This window comes from Triturus cristatus, chromosome 9 (assembly GCF_964204655.1).
Source record: "Triturus cristatus chromosome 9, aTriCri1.1, whole genome shotgun sequence".
NCBI classification, from domain to species: Eukaryota; Metazoa; Chordata; class Amphibia; order Caudata; family Salamandridae; genus Triturus; species Triturus cristatus.
In genome coordinates, this window is record NC_140592.1 from 671,638,437 (window position 1) to 671,657,470 (window position 19,034).

Genomic DNA, 19,034 nt, shown 5'->3' on the forward strand with positions numbered 1-19,034 from the left:
TTGCATGTGATCTGTGAAGACCATGTGCTTTCTCCTCCATTGTCTCCGGGTTGCGAAGAAGGTTAGCTGTGATGGCTATATATCTGATGCGGATCACTCCTTAAAATGCATCCCACTCTCCTCCAGGTAGAACATCCTCATCCTAGGAAAAGTAGTAATTTATCCATCTGCTGATTTCCTCCAGTGAAATTGGATCTCTGCAATGAAGGCTGAATCCACTGTGATTGGAGCATGGTCCTATACAGCAACTGCGCCAATGTCTGCACTAAAACTTTAGCTAGAGGAGCACTGCTAACCATGATATAGTCTATGCTGAGTGTGTGTGATTATCGTGTGAGTAGTTTGTGTATTCAGTGTCTATTTTTTATGTACTGCTCGCCACGCATCCCTCGGTTATTAAGTGCTTTTATCAATTTCTTCAAAAATGCACCAATGAATCCCAGCACCCTGACCTCTTTATCCCTTTCCAGGTCCCAAATGTCAATAAAGTTTCCATAAGAACTATACAACCCCGTCAGCACCTACAAAAATTGTAATAGAAATGTGTAGCAAAGGTAATCTGGTGGTGTGCAAGGTGCCCACTAGAATTTAGTAAAATCCATTCTTATCTGGTCTGATATCTGAGATTCTCAATGAAAAATTGCTTATGTGGAAAATGGCTACTCTCAGTTGTTTGGTAGCAGCTTAAGAGTGAAATGCGGTTGAATATGTACTGTGCCCCAACTTACCCTGATCTATCTTTAGTAAGTCTCCTGCAAACACAGGACATTGGGCCATCAGTTTTTGAGATCTTTCTATATTGTCCCTCCCTTAATTAGGTTATTCAGGCCGTGGCCATTTTGTGTAGAGATAATATCATAAAGTTGCTAAATAAAGAGTAAACATTTCCAAGTGAATAAATGCAAGGATAGCGTGGCATCCACTCTAGTTCTCTAAATGTGTATGGGCTGTTCTCCACACTAACGTCACTTGAAAACACTCAAAGTAAAAACCTGGAATAGAATAAGAAGAATACTATTCTTTCCAAACTTGAAGTGACATGGAGTCCGACTGGTGTCCAGAGTCACCTGGAATCCGGGAGCAAGGAACCTCCTGCACTCCAACTGACAGTGCCAGACCAACGATTGCTCCTGCCCTGGACAAGTATAAAAGCTAAAGTGAGAAAATTGCCCCCGTCCAACTGGGATCTGCATGTGTTTCATCTGTAGCTTCTGCATCCTGTCTCTCCTGCCCTTGCCACACTACCTCCCCTTTCTCAATCCAAACATTTAGCCATAAAAAAATATAAAGAAGTGGGTGGAGGGAGAAGGTAGAGAAAGATGAACCTGGAACCTGAAATCTCCCTCCTTTAGTGTCAGCATGCCCCTCGATATGCAAAGGTTCATCATCACTCTTGAACTTCTGAGCCACTCAGAGAGGCAGAACAGCTGCTCAGGCAGCTCCACTCTTTCATGGACATCTTCTGGGCCGTCAGGCCAATGTCTTCTTTATCCTCTGTGCCTTTGGTATCCACTGCCGAAAGATAGAGGTCCAAGAACTGGACAGCCTGAAATTTCTCTGTGTTGTGGAATAGCTTCCCCTCCCTCTCAAAAGTCAGCCCGAAAGGCTGGGTCCATCTGTATCCGATATTGTCAGATCAAAATACAGTCCCTCGTTCTGCCTCTACAGGACGGTCGAGGAAGAGCCTAACATTTTGAGGATTCGCTCTGAGGCTATCCAACACAATTTTTGTGCAGTCTTGGAAAGGGGAATCCCTTTCGCCCAGTTACCACTGCTCCCCACCTACCCAGAATGCAAAGGGAACCTGTGTCACACCAGCAGGTGCCTTCTGTGAGAGGTCCACTGTCATGCTCTCTGGGCTCTAATGCCACGAGGGCACAGGTCTTCATCCATGGCCCGCCCAGGTCTTCTGCAGGTCACGAGGACCCCAGTAACCACCCCCACATGCACAGTTGTTCCTGTAGTATAATTTGGTTCCGGGAATATTTCTGAGTCCTAGTCCCACTCCCACTTCCACTCCAGCACCTCCACGTTTGTATGCTGTCTACTATGTGTGCAGACCCACAGTGGCCCCAGTGGCACCCACTGCATGTCTGGGGATCCAAAACGTCCCTCAGGGATGCAGGGCCTAGCCACAGTGTTGGGAATCCCCAATTCAGCCATCGTCAGACATCGAAACAAAGCCTCGGTTTTCCAGGCTACAATGCGCTCCCCCTCCTGCATAAAAACAGGCCAGCTGTGACCCCCAAATGTCTCACACTGCTGCTCTGTGCCTCAACAGGTGTCTCCACAGGGACCCGGTTATCAGGGTTTGAGGAGTCGCCAGCAGAGCCTCCACCAAGCCCTGTCAGTTTCATTAGCTAGGCAGCGGCCCACAGCTCTCTTCCCTCACAACCAAGTCCACCTCAGCCTCAGCTGTTCTCCACGGCCTCTTCTGAGCCAAACTACCAGCCCCTCTGGGAGCACCTCACTACAAGGACAGCTTCAGCGGAAGGGGGCAGCCTTTCCTCGATAAACAAGCAAGTAGTAGAGCACATCTTGCTACTCTGACATCTTGACCACGAACCCCTCTAGAACTGCTCTTTGAGAGAGTCCGTTTCTACATCACCAGGTAGATGGACTATTGTGATATGCACATTCCATGCAATCAACCATTTTCATATTCTCTGAGCTTCAAGACAGAGCTCTGGATCTTGTGCTTCTCTGCCTGCTTATGCAATATGTCATCATTGAACTAGTCATTTGAACAAGCAAAGATGTTGTCTAGAAGCTAGATGACAGACTTGAGGTACAGATAAACTGCCTTCAGCTCCAGCAGATTGATGTTGTTGGTCTTCTCTTTCTCGGACCATATTCCTTACGGTTGAAGCAGATTCCTGTGGGCTTGCCAACCTAATGGGGAAGTAACAGTCACAATAGTTTGGCACATTTTAGGATTTGTTGATCGATACCATCAAGGAAGAGAGTTACCTGAAGCAAGGAAAAGAGAAAAATTGCCTTTCTTCCCAGTGTCTTTCTTTCCAACTGTTTTTCTAGACAATGCTGCAAAGATCACATCTGTAACCGAGTTTCTGGTGACAGAAACAAGGCAGGATGTCATTCAGCTCATAATTGATTAAAGTGGTGGGCAGTCAGATGCCTTACCTCTAGATGCTTCTGATACTTTAGATGTATAGAAGGTAGCTTCTCCTACAAAGGACATACTCTTGTTCATTGAGTGTCGAAGGAAGACTCGTAGGTAATGGATGGACTGAACTCGGATTATTCAAGTCTTGGAGTGATTTACTATGAGACCAATGTGCCGAAGGACAGAGACTATTGTTTTGAAGTGACGCTGAGCCTCCTCATTAAGATACTGTTATTCGCCAGTCTTTCAAACATGGATGCATGAAAATTGTAATCTTCCTGGAGTACTGCCAGGGACTTTGAAAATGTTCACAGAGCTGGCACGAGGCAGAAAGTGAGAGACTCTGTACTGAAAGTGCATACTGTTCAACATGTATCTTGGACATGTTCAAAGTTCTGCATGATGGGATGTGAAAGTAGGCATCTTCAAGATCTATGGCACACCACCAATCCCCTTAATGATGTTTGGGGTGTGTAGGAGGCTGGCTTAGTATATGGTGCACACTTATTTAAGTGAGGTACCTTGCACTAATTTAGAGAACCCTTGTGTGATTTTGTTGGCCTTTGATAACCATGGAAAGCTCTCAAAAAGGTACCTTTGGAGAGCAGCCTTCAGGCTTATCTCGAATGAGTGTTAAGCAGCTTGTTTTACCAGTTTAATTGTATAGTGTGGGTTAAATGAAAAAGAACCTAACAGTGTTTGTACAAAAATACTTCTATTTATTACACAACACTCACTGACACATTGGTATATCTCCTAGACAGAGATCGCAACACAATACACAAGAATACTTCAAATGCAATAGGTAAGCAGCACAAAACATTGTGGTCTCCAGGGGGAGACCAACCCATATACTGAGAAAGGGGAATGCAAACTGCAAAAGAGGACAGGACTTGCACTAGAAAACCCAGAGGAGCCAGTGACACAAGGAACCATCCAAGGTAAGTACCCAGGAACCCCACGGAGGCGGTGTAGAGAGTGGGAACACAGCCGCATGACCAAGGAAGTCAATGGAGAAGTCGTGGTTGCAGTTTTGCCAAGGAAAGACTCTTCCCAGAAGACCCTGGAGAATTCCCTTGAAGAAGGAAGGCTGGATAGCCACCGCACAAGTGCATGCCCCGGGAACCAGATTACCTACACCAGGGAAGAAAGGCGCATAGGGGAAGTCGGAAACCTCCGTAGATGCCAATGAAAGACTTGGAAGAAATTGCCTCTGGAGAAGAAGGTGAAGACGTCCGGTGGAATCCAAGGGTGGATTTTGGTAGTGAAGAACCTGCAAGCAGAGGAGACAGAGTCTATGCCACAAGACACAAAGCCCAGCGATGTCGGATTGTTCAGAAGAGTTGACGGTGACCTTGTCACTGCAGCTGTGAGGATAAGACGACGCTGAGGAAGACCAGGAGCCGTGCACGAGCAGTCCCATGTTGGATGTCGGTGACTAGGTGGTCGGTGTCTGGCGGGGCCACCAACAAGCCTTTGTAGCCGCAACTGGCATGGAGAACGAAGGAGGAGCAACATTGGGACCAGCAAGGTCCAAGGGACTCACGAACAGCAGGAGAGTTGGAGCAGGCCCGAGCAAGCAGAATAGCCCACTGAAGCAGACGGCGGCCCTCAGGAAGACCCAGAGTCCAAAGGCACAGGAGTTGTGAGAGGATCTCGAACAGCTCACCAAGAATGAAGGCCCACAGCGCAGAAGATGCTGTGAAGATGCTGAGCTTGGAGGGAAGAGATGCTGGAAGCTGGAGCGTCTTGTAGCCTGAAGATCTCTGGAATGCAGAGCCAACAAGCCGTGGCAAAGGAAAGTCGATGCGGTTCATAGGGGTTTGGTCCCAGCGGTTCCCACGAAAGATACTGGCCTCAAAATTGCAGAGAGGACAGGTCAGGCCTCGAGGGAGTTGCAGAACCACAACTTGTGATGCTGGGCCTCAGGTCGTCCGTAGGACGACAGGAGCAGCAGACTGGTCAGCTTTGTTGCGGTGTCTGCAGATGCAGGGTAGTGAGTCCTTCACTCCAATGGAGATTACTTCAGGTGTCCTTGATGCCCACAGGTCTGTTGAAGAACCTGGAAGAAGCACAGACACAGCCGACAAGGAAGACTTGAAGAACAGCAAGACCAGGAGCAGCAGGAGTCTTCTGTGGTGCAGTCTCGGTTCTAGTCGAAGTACAAATAAGTCCAAGTGTCCAGACGGTCGAAGAGTGATGTGGTTTCAGACTTGAGTCTTGTCCCACGATGAGTCTAAAGACCCACCCACAGGTAAGCCCTTAAGTACATTAAGGAAAGGGTTGGAACAACTTGGGCCATCCCAGAGGAGGGGCTGGACAGAGGAGAGGATACTCCCATGTCCTTTGTACAGTTTTGTGCCACGGCACGAGTCAAGGGCTTTTCTGAACTGCCTCAAACTGTAGTATGCAAGGAGGGCACCAAATGTGCCCTTCAAAGCAGTCTGGCGGCACTGTGCAAAGTGCGTCCTCAGGCTCAGACAGGTTCTGTTTGACACTGAGGTATTCATGTTACCATGTCAACTAGTCAATTGATTAAACAGTTACAATACACTCTGAAAAGAGAAGTTAATCAAAGGCTTCACGCCACCACCCTCATTTAATTCCACAAGGCAAAACGCAAACCGAGAGGACTACGTATAGCTTTAAGACCTATGCTATTTAAATTCCATAAACCTTTCATGACCAAATGGTTTGCTATTCTTGACAAATACTCCCTAGATCTTTTGATCATTGAAGAGTTATCTGACATACTTAAGGAATTGGAAACCGAAATTCAAGATCTGAAAACTGATGTATCTAAAAGAATGTCTTCAGATGAACTCGAACAAACACTCAAAAATTTAAATGAGACATTAGAAGAACATGCTAAGGAAGTACATGAGCATAAATTACGCAAATTTAGGCGGGACACCATTGACTATAAACTGTATGAAGTTTATACTTGGGCAGACATGTATGCACAAAGACGTACTTTCAAAAAAACGGACGCTTCAACATCTGAAGAGAGTATTGCCACTGAGCAAGATACATTACCAACTCGTCCTCCTATTACAACCACATCCAGAAGTGTGGAGACACCTGAAAAAATAGCTACCACCTCCAAGCAGTCTTTTTTAGAGACAGGAGTCACATCCAATCATCCTCCGCAAGAACAAAGTTCCGTCAAATCTGGCGAACCAGGACGGGACAAGGGTTCAAAAAAAAAAAAAAAGACGGTACACGTCGCAACCCAAAGAGGAACTAATTATGAAAATTTCCAGCATAGAATTGACAATTGATGAAAAAGCTCTTCTTAACAAAGGCATGTCCTTCGTTCCTACATATAACACCAATCCACTGGAAACTGAAATTTCACTCTTCAAATTTATGCGGAAATTAAGATTACGTTGGTTCTTCCACCACATTGCATAAGATACTACTACTGACATCTCCACATCAGAGTCAACCAAAATCTTTAAACCAAAAAGCAAGTTTATGTCTCCGGTCTCACATAAGACACTTGACCTCTTCGAACTACTGATCAAGAAAGATCTAGCAGATATTCATCAAAGAAAGTATAAACAGAGGAACTTGTCAAACAAGGCATTAACAACTTTACACAATTTGGCAAAGAATGAGAACCTAACGTTCCAACCAGCTGACAAGGGTGGAGCGTTGGTGGTCATGGACACTGTATACTATGAATCTAAAGTTAAGCAGCATGTATCTGATACTGACACCTACATACCTCTAGAAACAGATCCCACAGTTGTTTTTCAGGCCACCCTACTACGGATTTTGAACAAAGCTAAAGGTCTTGGATGGATCAATGAAAACACCTATAGATTTTTAATATCAGATCATCCCAAAAGACCACATATTTACATGCTTCCCAAAATGCATAAAGATCCGGTTGACCCTCCATTCCGCCCCATTGTGGCGGGATGCGGGTCCTTGCATGAACCTGTTGGGAAATTCCTAGATTATCACTTGCAACCTTTGGTTCAGCAGTGGACCACATATGTACAAGATACTACAGACTGCCTCAACAAATTGCAACATGTCAACATCCCAGAAGATGCAGAAATATGGTTAAGCACCATTGATGTATCAGCATTGTATACATCAATTCCACATGGGGAAGGAATTGAAGCAGTTGAGTGGCTACTACTAAGACATGACTATGAAGAATCACTCAATATTCTTTTACTGGAACTACTTCAATTCAGTCTTTACCATAGTTATTTATCTTGGAAACAGCAATTTTATTTACAGAAAACAGGCACTTCAATGGGCTTTACTGGGGCACCAGCATATGCAAATATTTTCATGGCAAAGTTTGAGGACACACATATTCTACATAACGAAGCATGGTCAAATCACCTCATATTGTACTTACAGTACATAGACGATATTTTGATTCTATGCAAAGTTACACAACCACAACTGGAAAATGCACTAGTGACATTAAACAACTGCCACTCTCAAATCAAGTTTACTCATTCAATCAGTTTCACTACTATTAATTTTCTGGATATTTTGTTTGAAAAGAAGGGCAACCGTTTGGTCACAAGGGTTTACAAAAAACCTACTGATAGAAATAATGCTTTGCATTATAATAGCTTTCACTCACCCACTCTCAAAAATCACTTACCATTATCTCAATTTATCAGGATCAGAAGGATTTGTTCTGACGATATTCAGGGTAGAACTAGCATTGAGGAATTGGCACAACAATATTTAAAGAGAGGTTATCCATCTGAGGTTATAGAGGTGGCCAAACGCCAAGCTGTTAGCTTTGATCGAACTGACCTATTGATTAAATCCATCAAACCCGAATCTACTAGAGAAATTTGTGTTTTAAAATATTCCACAGCAGCCACAGCGATTAAACGCAGCATTCAGAAACGTTGGGAACTCATTGGACAGGAAGATGATTTTAAGGAAGTGGTTGCCCAATCATTGCTTACTCCAGATCTAAGAATATTAAAGAACTGCTAAAAAAGCATACAACAACAAGTACGGGCACCATGACGGTGGGTATGCGTAAGTGCCACAACTGCGGTCATTGTGGCAATGTGATCGTAGGTAACAAATTCGCACACCCACACACAGGGCAGCAAATCAAATTAAAACATACATCAGATTGCAACACAGGCATGGTTATATATGCCATAAAGTGTCCATGCGGTCTTGTATATGTTGGCCGCACCACAAGGAAGGTTATAATCAGAGTAACCGAACACAAAAGCATGATTCGCACGGCCAATTTCAAATCAAACTTAGCAGTACACTGGGTAGATAAAAAACACACTATACCCCAATTACGCTTTACAGTACTCTAACAGGTGTCAGCCACAACGCATGCTGATGTTACCAGATTACTGGCTCAAAGAGAAACGTTTTGGATCCGTTTTCAGATATCAACACATTATTTGAGCAATTCTACCATAGAGTTATTCATGTAGTTTCTCTCACTATGACACTTTCTGTTTGCAACGTTTTTAATACTGGTCTGTTTTCTATGTTGATTATTCCGTTACGTCACACGTGGAAGTTTAAATAAAACGCACAAGTACCACTGGGTACAGCGCGTACCAGAGAGGAACCTTTTCTCATTAAGAATTCGAAACTTAGGGTATGAACATGGGGGTGAGCCTGATCTTTAGATTACCGAGCAATAGTGAGAGCCATCCTAATGAGGTTTCCCCTATATTGCAGCACACCGCTTTCACTGATGTTCTTGAACCGGTAGCAGAGAGGAGAGCGTACACACCTAATAATTCGAAGTACGTTAGAATTTTGTTTGTGGTCGAGTTTTGATTGACGTCTTATTAAGTTTCAACCATCATTACGTTTTACCGCTCATTTGTATGCTTTTTCTTTACCATTACCCCTTAGTATTGGGTATGCGAGCTGTCTCCACATTACAGTTCTATGGCAAGCAAGTAGATGAGTCCTTTTGGACATAATTCAAAGGAATTATAACAGCATGGTTTTTGGCTTTACGCATGACGCTGAATCACGTACAGGGTTTTACTGGCACATAGGGCACTGGTGCAATGTTCACTCTGTGTGTTTCACAAACACTTGAAACCTGTCGATTTCAAATATTTTAAACACAATTGTTTGAGTTAGGTTAACCCCCATTTTCTTGCACTGCCTTTACTATTGTCACTTATTTACTGGCTTGGCCTGTTCACTCCTGGCATCCTTGTTAAAATAACATTGTTAAAAACATAATTGTAATCATTTCATAATAACATTGTTTTCTTAGTCTTTTGTATACTATACATACATTATACTATACATATTGTTTCAGCATTCCCCTGACGAAGGTGGCTATACCGAAATGCATTGGGAACTGTGTCTGCCATTTGATGCTATCAAGAAATGAGAATACGAAAAAGAAAATAAACAAAAACACAGTGTATTAAACTGTGATTGTTGTACATTTATATTCACTGTTTTTGCACTCTTGTATACTCACAGTTTTCCTTGGTTAACAATTTTCGTTGGATAATACTCCTTGCATTACCATTGTATATACTGTTGAGGAATTTGAGATTATGTTGGGAATGGTGATATAATATTGTTTATTTGTCACAATATACTATGTGAATCAGTAAGCACCAGTTTTGGGTATGTGCAAAGTGTGTCCTCAGGCTCAGACAGGTTCTGTTTGACACTGAGGTATTCATGTTACCTGGCAGGGGCCAGTTAGGTTAGACTGAGGGCAGCACCTGTTAAAAAATATAGGTTTACGTTCAACATATAGGTTTACTTTCTTAAAACTAGTTACTTTTAACCTAAGGTGTGCAGGTTATCGACACCCGTTCACAGGGCACTGACAAGAGCCCACACCACAGCCCAAAACACTAAATCCTGTCAGGGAAGTGATCACACCGCCCTGTGGCAGGAAAGCTATTGTTCTACCTTCCCTGCTCGAGCTCAGCACATCAGCAGGAGGGTGGAATCGTGTCTGGGTTGGCAGCAGCACTAGCCTTCTGGCAGACACTGAAAGGCTGTTACTGGGGGTACTGTAGGGAGCCCCCAGTACATAGTATCATAATTACAACATTAGAATTGGTTTTGTTGTACGATTCCAACATGTTTGATACCAAACATGACTGGGTTCGGTGCAGCCACTATATAGTTTGACATCTCGTAATGACTGATGTCCACTATAGGTATTAAAATGGTTGACTGCACTTACAAAGCCTAGAAAATCGACTCTGGTGTTTGGAGGGGTGTCTTGTTCATGCAGAGACACCTTCACACTCATAACCAAGCACCCTGCCCTCAGGACTGAAGAGCCTACAATATGGGACAAGTTATAGGTTTTAAGTGACAAGACCTCAGATATAAGGAAACTTACATCTGTTGAGAGAGGTGCCAGCACCAACTCACACAGGCTGCAATGGCAGGCCTGTAGTCAAGGGATTACCATGGGTGGCACAATACTTGAGGCAGCACATGGAAGACCCCTGGTGTACCTATGCCTTGGGTATCTTAGTACCATATACTAGGGACTTACAAGTGTACACCAGTATCCAATTGTGGATGTACAAAAGCACTTACCATGGTCAATTTGGGGAGATAGGACAGTGACTGGTGTCCTGATTTGCAGGATCCCAGTCAGACTAGGTTATAAACATACTGACACCAAGCAAAACGTGGGGGTAACCATGAAAGCAGATCCTATTTTCCTACAGGGTGAATTTTATAAAGTGTCAACATGTGAAACTTCTCTTTCTTTAGATTTCAAGATGATAACAGTAAAATATTACTGCTTTGGTCCCTTTTTTTCGAACTAGAAAAAACAAGAATAAATTCTCTTTCCTTTTTGGGAATGAGAGACCAGTTCCACTGTCTTTGGGGGACCTAATGTAGGGGAAGAATAAAACCTCAGAGAATAGACATTTTCCATAATATTCAGGACCCATTATCTTTTGTTATTTTCTTCCACGTGTCCAGATAATTGCTGATTCTTCCCCCCCTGCACTTGGAGTGGCAAATAGAAGAGGGGGAAAGTTGGGATTCACTCCTTGGAGGGCTTTCTTGGAGCAGGCAGAACTTGATGGTGGACGCCTCTCCCCATTGCAGATTTCCAAGGCTGAGAGAACTTCTGTTGTTGGTGAATACTGGACTGTTACTGCCACAAGTAACCTTAGCACAGGGTTGCAGTGGTGTTTTCTGAACTCTTAAGTTTTTATTATGGACCACAACTTTAGGAGTCTCCAATTCAAAGTACATGCACTGCACTTCATGGCTGCATGGGCTACAAACAGAAGGGTTCTAGAGGACTGGAGCTTTAAATTTCTCTGATGCGCCTCTTGTTTCAAGTCAAGTAGGCTTCGCAGAGAAATGTCATAATGCCAGATTATAGTCCCTGTCTTCATGGCACTAGCGGATGAGCCCAAAACCTTTTTCCTTCTGCCTTCATTTTCTTACTTTCCTCCTTAGGAGTCACTGCTGCGGCTGGTGAAGTGGGAGCAGCAGAAATGAGCATGGAATTCAGAAGCAGATCTGCCTGCAGGAGTAGAAAAAGGGGGGGGGGGCTTCTGGAGGTCAGCATTTTTTTGCAAGCGTGCTGGAGAAGACTTTGCTGAAACTTGGGGCAGGACCAGCTCAATACCAAGTTGTAACAGACCTGGAATAAAGGGGAGTAAAGGGCTTGCAGGTGAATGGTGGGGCACAGTTTCAAAGATCACTGAAGTCTTCGGATAAGATGCTGATATGGGTTAATTTTTGCAGCACTTACCAAGACTTTATCGAATGCTGTGACATTGTCCATAGAAGAAATCATTGCATGCGGTGAATTAGACATGATTGTAGAATACTATCTCACTGAAGAGAACGAAGAATGAGACTAATATGCAGTAGATCTAGAACAACAAACAGATCTACAACATCGACTAGGAGATCTTGAACAGCATGATCTTGAATTCTGAAGAAAGGAGTGCTGTATTGAGGCTTTTGAACTGTAATGTCTCCTACAGTGAGAACTTCTAGAGCGCCTCCCTCAGAACTCTAGAAGAGCTAGGACATTGATAAGGGAGCCTCAGCACATGAAGTGGGTGGCTAAGATGGCAACACAGGCTGAGGAACCACAAGAGTTGCAAGCGAGACAGGCTAAGGCAGCACTGGAGGTGTAGGCAACACTGGTGCAGAAGGCGGGAGATTTAGAGAGACTTTCTACTGAGATGGAGATCTGAGAATTGAAGCAGATGAATGGGTTAATTCTGGTGAGACTGCTTGGGAAGGCCAATATGTCCAGGAGTAGTCAGAATCTGGTATGCATGATAGAGTTTCTTCATCTTGCGAACTCACTTCCGAGACAAATAGTAAGACCTGCCTGGTAATGTTTCCCCGAACATGGAGTGCCTCCTCAACGTTGATGGTGACTACAAACTCAACTTATCTGCCGTCCTCTACATCGATCCAGCCCTTGATATTGAGCATGTCATCACTCACTGTATCTTCAAAATCATGGATCTCAACACCAAATGGGTGCATCAGGAATTATTTTTCTGGGATCATCCTTTGGCACTCTTTTGCAAAGAGTCCCCGGAAACAGAAAAAGGAGGGAGGGAGCACCCTCTCCAAGATCCTAGCATAATCCAGACTTGTGTCTTCATCCGTGCACTGATCCTCAAGCAGTCAATGCAGCTTGATCTTCTCCTGTCCTTCAAAGTCTTCTTGAATACTTTGAGACAAAACTGGGAGGAGTCTAGCTCATATAAAGTGGCGAGGCACACAATACAAGAGGCAAGAGGGTCAGTTTGGGATTTTTCCCTTCCAGAAAAAGGGAACTTCTCAAAATACAAATTATGTGAAGACATTTTTTTTTCTGTCTGTACACAAGAAAGATTCCAAGAGATGTGTTTCAAAGGTTGGGCATGGTTTCCTAAACGAAAATAAACATTAAAAAGGTTGAGCTCATTGCTAGGCATCTTGTCAGATTCAACTGGCTCCAACAGGGCATGGTGGAATACTGGTAGTATGCTATTCCTTTAAAGAGCAGCAGCAGTTTTTATCATGCCTTTCAGGCTTCAGTTCTCATGAGGGTACATTTTGTCTACTTCCTCTCATTCTTCCTTTGAAAAAAGTCAATGAAAGAATTTTCGTGACACTGTTATTTATAGTACTGTTTTTCTGCATTGTAGAAAAATCTCACACACACACAGCCACACAGCCCCCCCAAATAGTAAGCAGGCATAGGTGAGGAGATGGTGGGAGGGGTTTGCCGCAGACTCTCGCCAGTTGACGGGGAATCCTCACCCAGTAGTCCTGAATGTGTGGGCAGTCCCATATTATATGAAAGAAGGTGCCTACTTGATTGCAATGTCGGAGACCGAGTGGGTCGGGACGTCTCCCTATCCTAAACAGGAGTTTGGCGTCGAAGTAGACCCTATGAAGAATCTTAAGCTGCAGAAGTCGCATACGCATTGGAATGGCCACTTCACGAGGGGAAGCCAAAGCGTCCCACCAGTCCTCATCTTCTATATCACCCAAGTCTTTCTCCCAGCTAATCTGCAACTTTTGCATAGGATCTGCACGATTGTTAACCAGTATGTAAGTGAAATGGCCTTATGATCCATGGGATCTAGTAATAACCGTTCCTCCAAAAGGAGAGAAGTCTGGCAGGAGGGAGTCTCTCGGCAAAGCAGCCGATATGGGATGGCTGATCTGTAGGTATCTGAAGGTCTCATTTTGGGCCAGCTGGTACTTCGTCTGAAGCTCCGTGAACGTTGCTAGCTTCCCTTTCCCCCAGATGTCCCTCAACGTTGATATCCCAATAGTGTCCTACTTGTCAAACCCCGGACATCTACTGAGTTGTCCCAATATGTCGGGTTCCCATTGAGGTGATGCCTTTGTTAGACGCTTATTCCAGCCCAGTCGTTGGGTGACCGCTTGCCTAGTTTCAACCGTGCAAGCAGTAGGGCCGGTGAGGTGAAGCCTGCGAGGTTTGGAGTACAGCGCTCTGTTGTAGCCGCCCCTCCCCATGAGCCACTGATCCATTCGGAAGTTTGGGTCATCATGGGGGCCCAACACCCACCTATTAATAGCTATCAATTGGGATGCTTGATAATAGAGACGCAAGTCTGGAAGCCCTATACCCCCATCATACCAGCCCATGGTGAGTTTGTTCATAGTAAACTGGAGATATTAATTTTAACACCAGATTATTTATTTCTTAAATTAAAGCATAACTCAAGGTAGTAGGCTTAACGGAGCAATGAGCTTTGCAGGCGCTAGATATGGGGCCCTTAAACATTCAATCAAAAGTACATTCTGATTGTGATAACGGATGGGCAGTCCGAGTAGGGTGAGAAGGAATGGGGACAGAACATTATTGAAAAGCAAAACCTGTTTTTGAAGACATACAAGCGTTAACTGTTGAGACAGTAAAGTCACAGCTCAATACATTTTACTTATTTTTACTGGAAGGCCCTTTTTAGCAGTTGGAAATATTGAAGAAAAAAGAATTTCAGACCATATATCGTAAAAGAGTGCAATAGCCACGCAATGAAGCTTAACTATCAAAGATTCTTAGTTTAAACATGGATATTATGGTTACTCCGAATTTTCAAATGCTGACTCCAGTGGCCAACAAGCTCAATAAAAAGAGACAAACTAAATAACCGGATATCATAGCATGCAAATCTGAAAATGAGGAGTGTCATGAACTGGATGTGCAGAATCTGATGATCCCTCTGCCACAGGTCAAAACAAATTCTCCTCCTCACAACAAAACTATGCATCATGACACTCTGACTTACTGGGCTGGTCATATCTTTGCCCTGGCTCCCCTTGCTGTTCAGGCTACCTATTTCCGTCTGTGAGCTCGACTGGGACATACCCTCGAAGAAAGGTCTGTAATAAAGAGGACAGGATGGTTAGTATAGGAGCATGAGTATATGCAACGCTGCTAAATGAGGTGCTAAAAATAAATAATCATGTTGGGAAAGTGATCAGCAAAAAAGACCATTACAAAACATTTCTGGATTCATGGTTTGACAGATACAAACTCTTATATGATAAGGAGAATGCAGTTAATAACCAAGTTCTTTCTGGCAGAACCATGTTTACACTTTTTTTTAAATAAATATTTTTATTTTGTCTTGAAAATAAAACAAAACTTCAAACAAAGCATGAATACACGATACACAATGAAATTTAGTCCACAACAGTTTTGTAGGGCAATTATAAGAGCGATATGTCTTTTGCAGGTGAGTCTGTAGATGAGTTCAAACGACCTGGGCGTACAAGGATAGAGAATCACATTTACATTGTTCGAGGTTACCAGCAGTAAGGTCAAACATTACATCTTTCAAGGCTCCTCCCCCGATCTTTGTGGCAGCAGTCCCCTTCCCTCTTCATACCCCCAAACTTCCAGACCATAGTATTTTATCCATGGTGCCCATATCTTCCGAAATTTCCGAGGGCAGCGCCTAGCCTTGTATGTCACTTGTTCCGCAACCATATACAGATCAAGACTTGCCCTTCATTCATTAAGTGTAGGTAGTTGCGGGCCCTCATTACTTGGCTATATCCCGTTTGGCTACCACCAACCCCAAGTTGGCTAACACAAGTTTGCATTGTGGGATGCCCATGTCTGTAGGGATTCCTAGGAGAAGAAACTTTGTTTCCAACTCCAGTTGGACTTCCAATATATTATTGAGCTCTCACAATCCTTCCCCAGTAGGTCTGGATCCCGTTGCATTCTGAAAGGGTGTGTATATATGTTCCGCATTCCGTGCGGCATCTGAAAATCTGGGCTTGCAGCTCTCCCTATTTTATGCCACCTTGTTCTATCAAAAGAAGTTTGATGTAGAATTTTGTATTGAATGAGACGCAACCTTAGTTTATTTGCCACTTCACGTGGATGCATGAGAGCGGCCTCCCAATCAATGTCGTCCATTACACCAGTGGTTCTCTCCCATCTAGCTTGAAGTGAACCCATTTGTCGGGCATGTTATTGAGTAATGTTGTATAGGTATACTAAATGGCTTTGGCTGGGATCTCCTCCTGTAGGAGTCGACACTCTAGCGGGGCATATTCCGGTATTGTCTCCCCATCCAGCCCCTCCGCAACCCATGCATGCTTCAAACGGAGATATGCATATGCCTGAGTATCATGGAGCTGGTATCTGGCTTGGAGTGGGTTGAATGAGGCCAACACAACTTTCTCCAGGACATCCTCTATTTTAGAAATACCAATTAAGTCCCATTGCCTAAAGCCTCTCAGTTTTCCAATCTCGATTAATCTAGTTCCCTCCCACAGTGGGTTCTCTCTGGTCGGTTTTTGGTCCCATTTCATTTGCTGCTCGGCACTCTTCCATGCCTCTAAAGCCCTTTGGGTTGCTTGTAACAGCCGGCTACTTCCCTTGCCACCATAGATATAGTGTAGGTGTGTACGTTCTCTAAATTGCAGCCTTTCCACCCTATACGTCAAATGATCCCCAGGTGCGTGGATCCATTCATTGATTACAATGAGATGGGATGCTCTATAGTATGCCCTAAAATCTGGGAGGGCCAAACCCCCGTTATATGGGTTTCTTTGTAGTGTTTGAAGTGCAATGCGTGGATGGGCCCCATCCCAGAGGAGCAAGCAAAATTCACTGTCTATACTTTTGAACATCGTTCCTGGTATCTTACTGTAAGTGTTTTGCAACACGTAACGCAACTGGGGAAGTGTAATCATTTTATACATGGCGGCCCTCCCCATAATCGTCAGTGGAAGCCTCCTCCATCTCCTAACATCTTCCTGGAAGTTTAAAAGGACCCGCCTGATGTTGCGTGCTAAGCTAGTTGCCAATTCCATGGTAATGTAGAGGCCAAGGTAGGTAAACCCCTCCGTCGACCATCGCAAACAGCTAGGGTAGGTCTGGGGCTCCTCCCGCCCCCCCCCCTCCCCAACCGGGTGCAGGGTAGATTTACTCCAGTTGATCCTATATTCCCATGATGCCCATAGTCATCAAAAATTTGTAGGATTTGAGGGAGTGTCTCAGTCGGGTTCGTCACATATAATAGAATGTAATCCGCATATAAAGATATGCGTTCTTCGTCCAGCAGTCGGGATTCGTCTACAAAACCACCCAGCCCAGGGAAGGCTCTGATGACACAGGTCAGGGGTTCCAATATAAGGGCAAAAAGTAAGGGGGAAAGGGGGCATCCCTGCCTAGTCCCCCTTTGAATCGGCCAGGTTCTCGAGAGAGCTCCATTGACCCGAACCCTAGCTTCGGACTCAGTGTATAGCAGCACCACCCAGTCCCTGAACCCTGGTCCAAATCCGAATTTCTCTAGAGTGCATCTCATAAAAGGCCAGTGGATGGTATCGAACACCTTCTCAGCATCAAGGGAAAGGAGCAGGTGGGCCTCACCCCGGTCTCAAACAGCATCCATCCAATTAGCCACGAGTCGCAGGTTATAGCGCATGGCTCGCTTCGGCATAATGCCGGACTGATTTCCGTGTATCAGAGGGGTAAGAACAGTTAAGAGACGTATCGCGAGGATAGTGGCCAGGATCTTTGTTTCTATATTTAATAACGAGATGGGATGATAGGACCCACAATCGTCCGGGGGTTTCCCCGCTTTGGGTATCACCACTACTGTTGCCATTCTAACGTCCGCAGAGAGCAACCCATTGTCATTGGAAGACTGAAACATCTTAAGTAAAGGTGGGGCCAGTAGGTTACTGTGTGTTTAAACAAATTCCACTGGAAGCCCTTAAGGGCCTGGGGTTTTTCCCAACTTCAATCGACCAATGGCCTCCGTTACCTCTTCCAGGGTGATATCTTCCTCAAGCCTATCCCTCTCATCCTGGGCGAGACATGGGAGTTCAATCTCGTCAAGGTACTGGGTTATTTGTGCCTCACTCGTTTGTGCTCGGGCTGCATAGAGTGCTGAGTAATACCGGACAAAAGCCCCTGCTATATCTTGGGGTGTGGTGTAAGTACGGCCTTGTTACCTAATGGACATAACCCACCTTGACTCCAGTTCCTTCCTGCCCAAGCAAGCCAGCAGCTTACCCGCTCTATCTCCTGTCTCATATAAGCTATGCTGAACTGCGAGCTGGTGAGGCCGTGCCTCCTGTGTGACCAGTGCCTGGTATTCCCTTTTAGTAATATCAATTTGACGGAGGGTATGTTCATTCAACGTGGAGGCACCACTACTTTCGAGGTCCAATGGCCTGTGTTCCATAGCCAAAATCGCTTGGGTTTCCCGCCTTTTTTTATGGGCAATAATATTTTGGGCTCTATCACGTATGACCACATTGAAAGCTTCCCATAAAATAACTGCCAACTGTACTGAGCCGCTCGGTTTCTACCCAGAGTTCTTTGGCAACCGTTTCATCTTTCAAGGCCCAGGCATTCAGTCTCCAAGTAGTACCTTGACCTCCCCTTCTCCCTCCCACCCTTAAGAAGAGCGGAGAGTGGTCCGAGATACCCCTAGCGTAATTATTCCACCTCTTCTACCGGCTCAATCTTGCCAGCTGGGGCAAATAGGTAATCCAGCCTCGAAAACACCCTGTGAGCCCCAGAAAAGTATGAGCATGCACGTTTAGATGGGTGGTGGCGCCTCCAGGGGTCAGTTAACTGAAGGGTTGCCTGGAACCTCGCTACTGCAGTAGTTTCATGCAACTCGGGTCGTGTCAGTGTACGATCCAAAGAGAGATCACTCACATCATTAAAGTCACCCCCAATGATATGTGTGGCAGGGCCAGACTGTAGGAGGAGTTCAGTCAATTCATCCAGCGTGTGCTGTTGGAGACGTGGGGGAGCATAGACACTAATAAGTAACCAAGTTTTGTGGTTCCAGGTGCCATGGACTGCTACATATGTGCCATCTTGGTCCTCCCATTGTCGAGTAACCCGGAAAGGGGGCGATCTTTTGATGAGGATTGCCACTCCCCTTGA

General features: G+C 44.7%; 1 protein-coding gene across 2 annotated transcripts in view; it reads right to left on the minus strand.

Moving 5' to 3' along the window:
* The window catches only part of PACS1 (phosphofurin acidic cluster sorting protein 1), a 1,493,664-nt gene that overhangs the window by 897,882 nt on the left and 576,748 nt on the right, over window positions 1–19,034 (minus strand). For both annotated transcript variants that reach the window (XM_085625739.1, XM_085625738.1), the window contains one exon: window positions 14,896–14,989. In XM_085625739.1, the coding sequence (XP_085481865.1) occupies window positions 14,896–14,989 (94 nt within the window). The remainder of the gene's footprint in view (window positions 1–14,895; window positions 14,990–19,034) is intronic.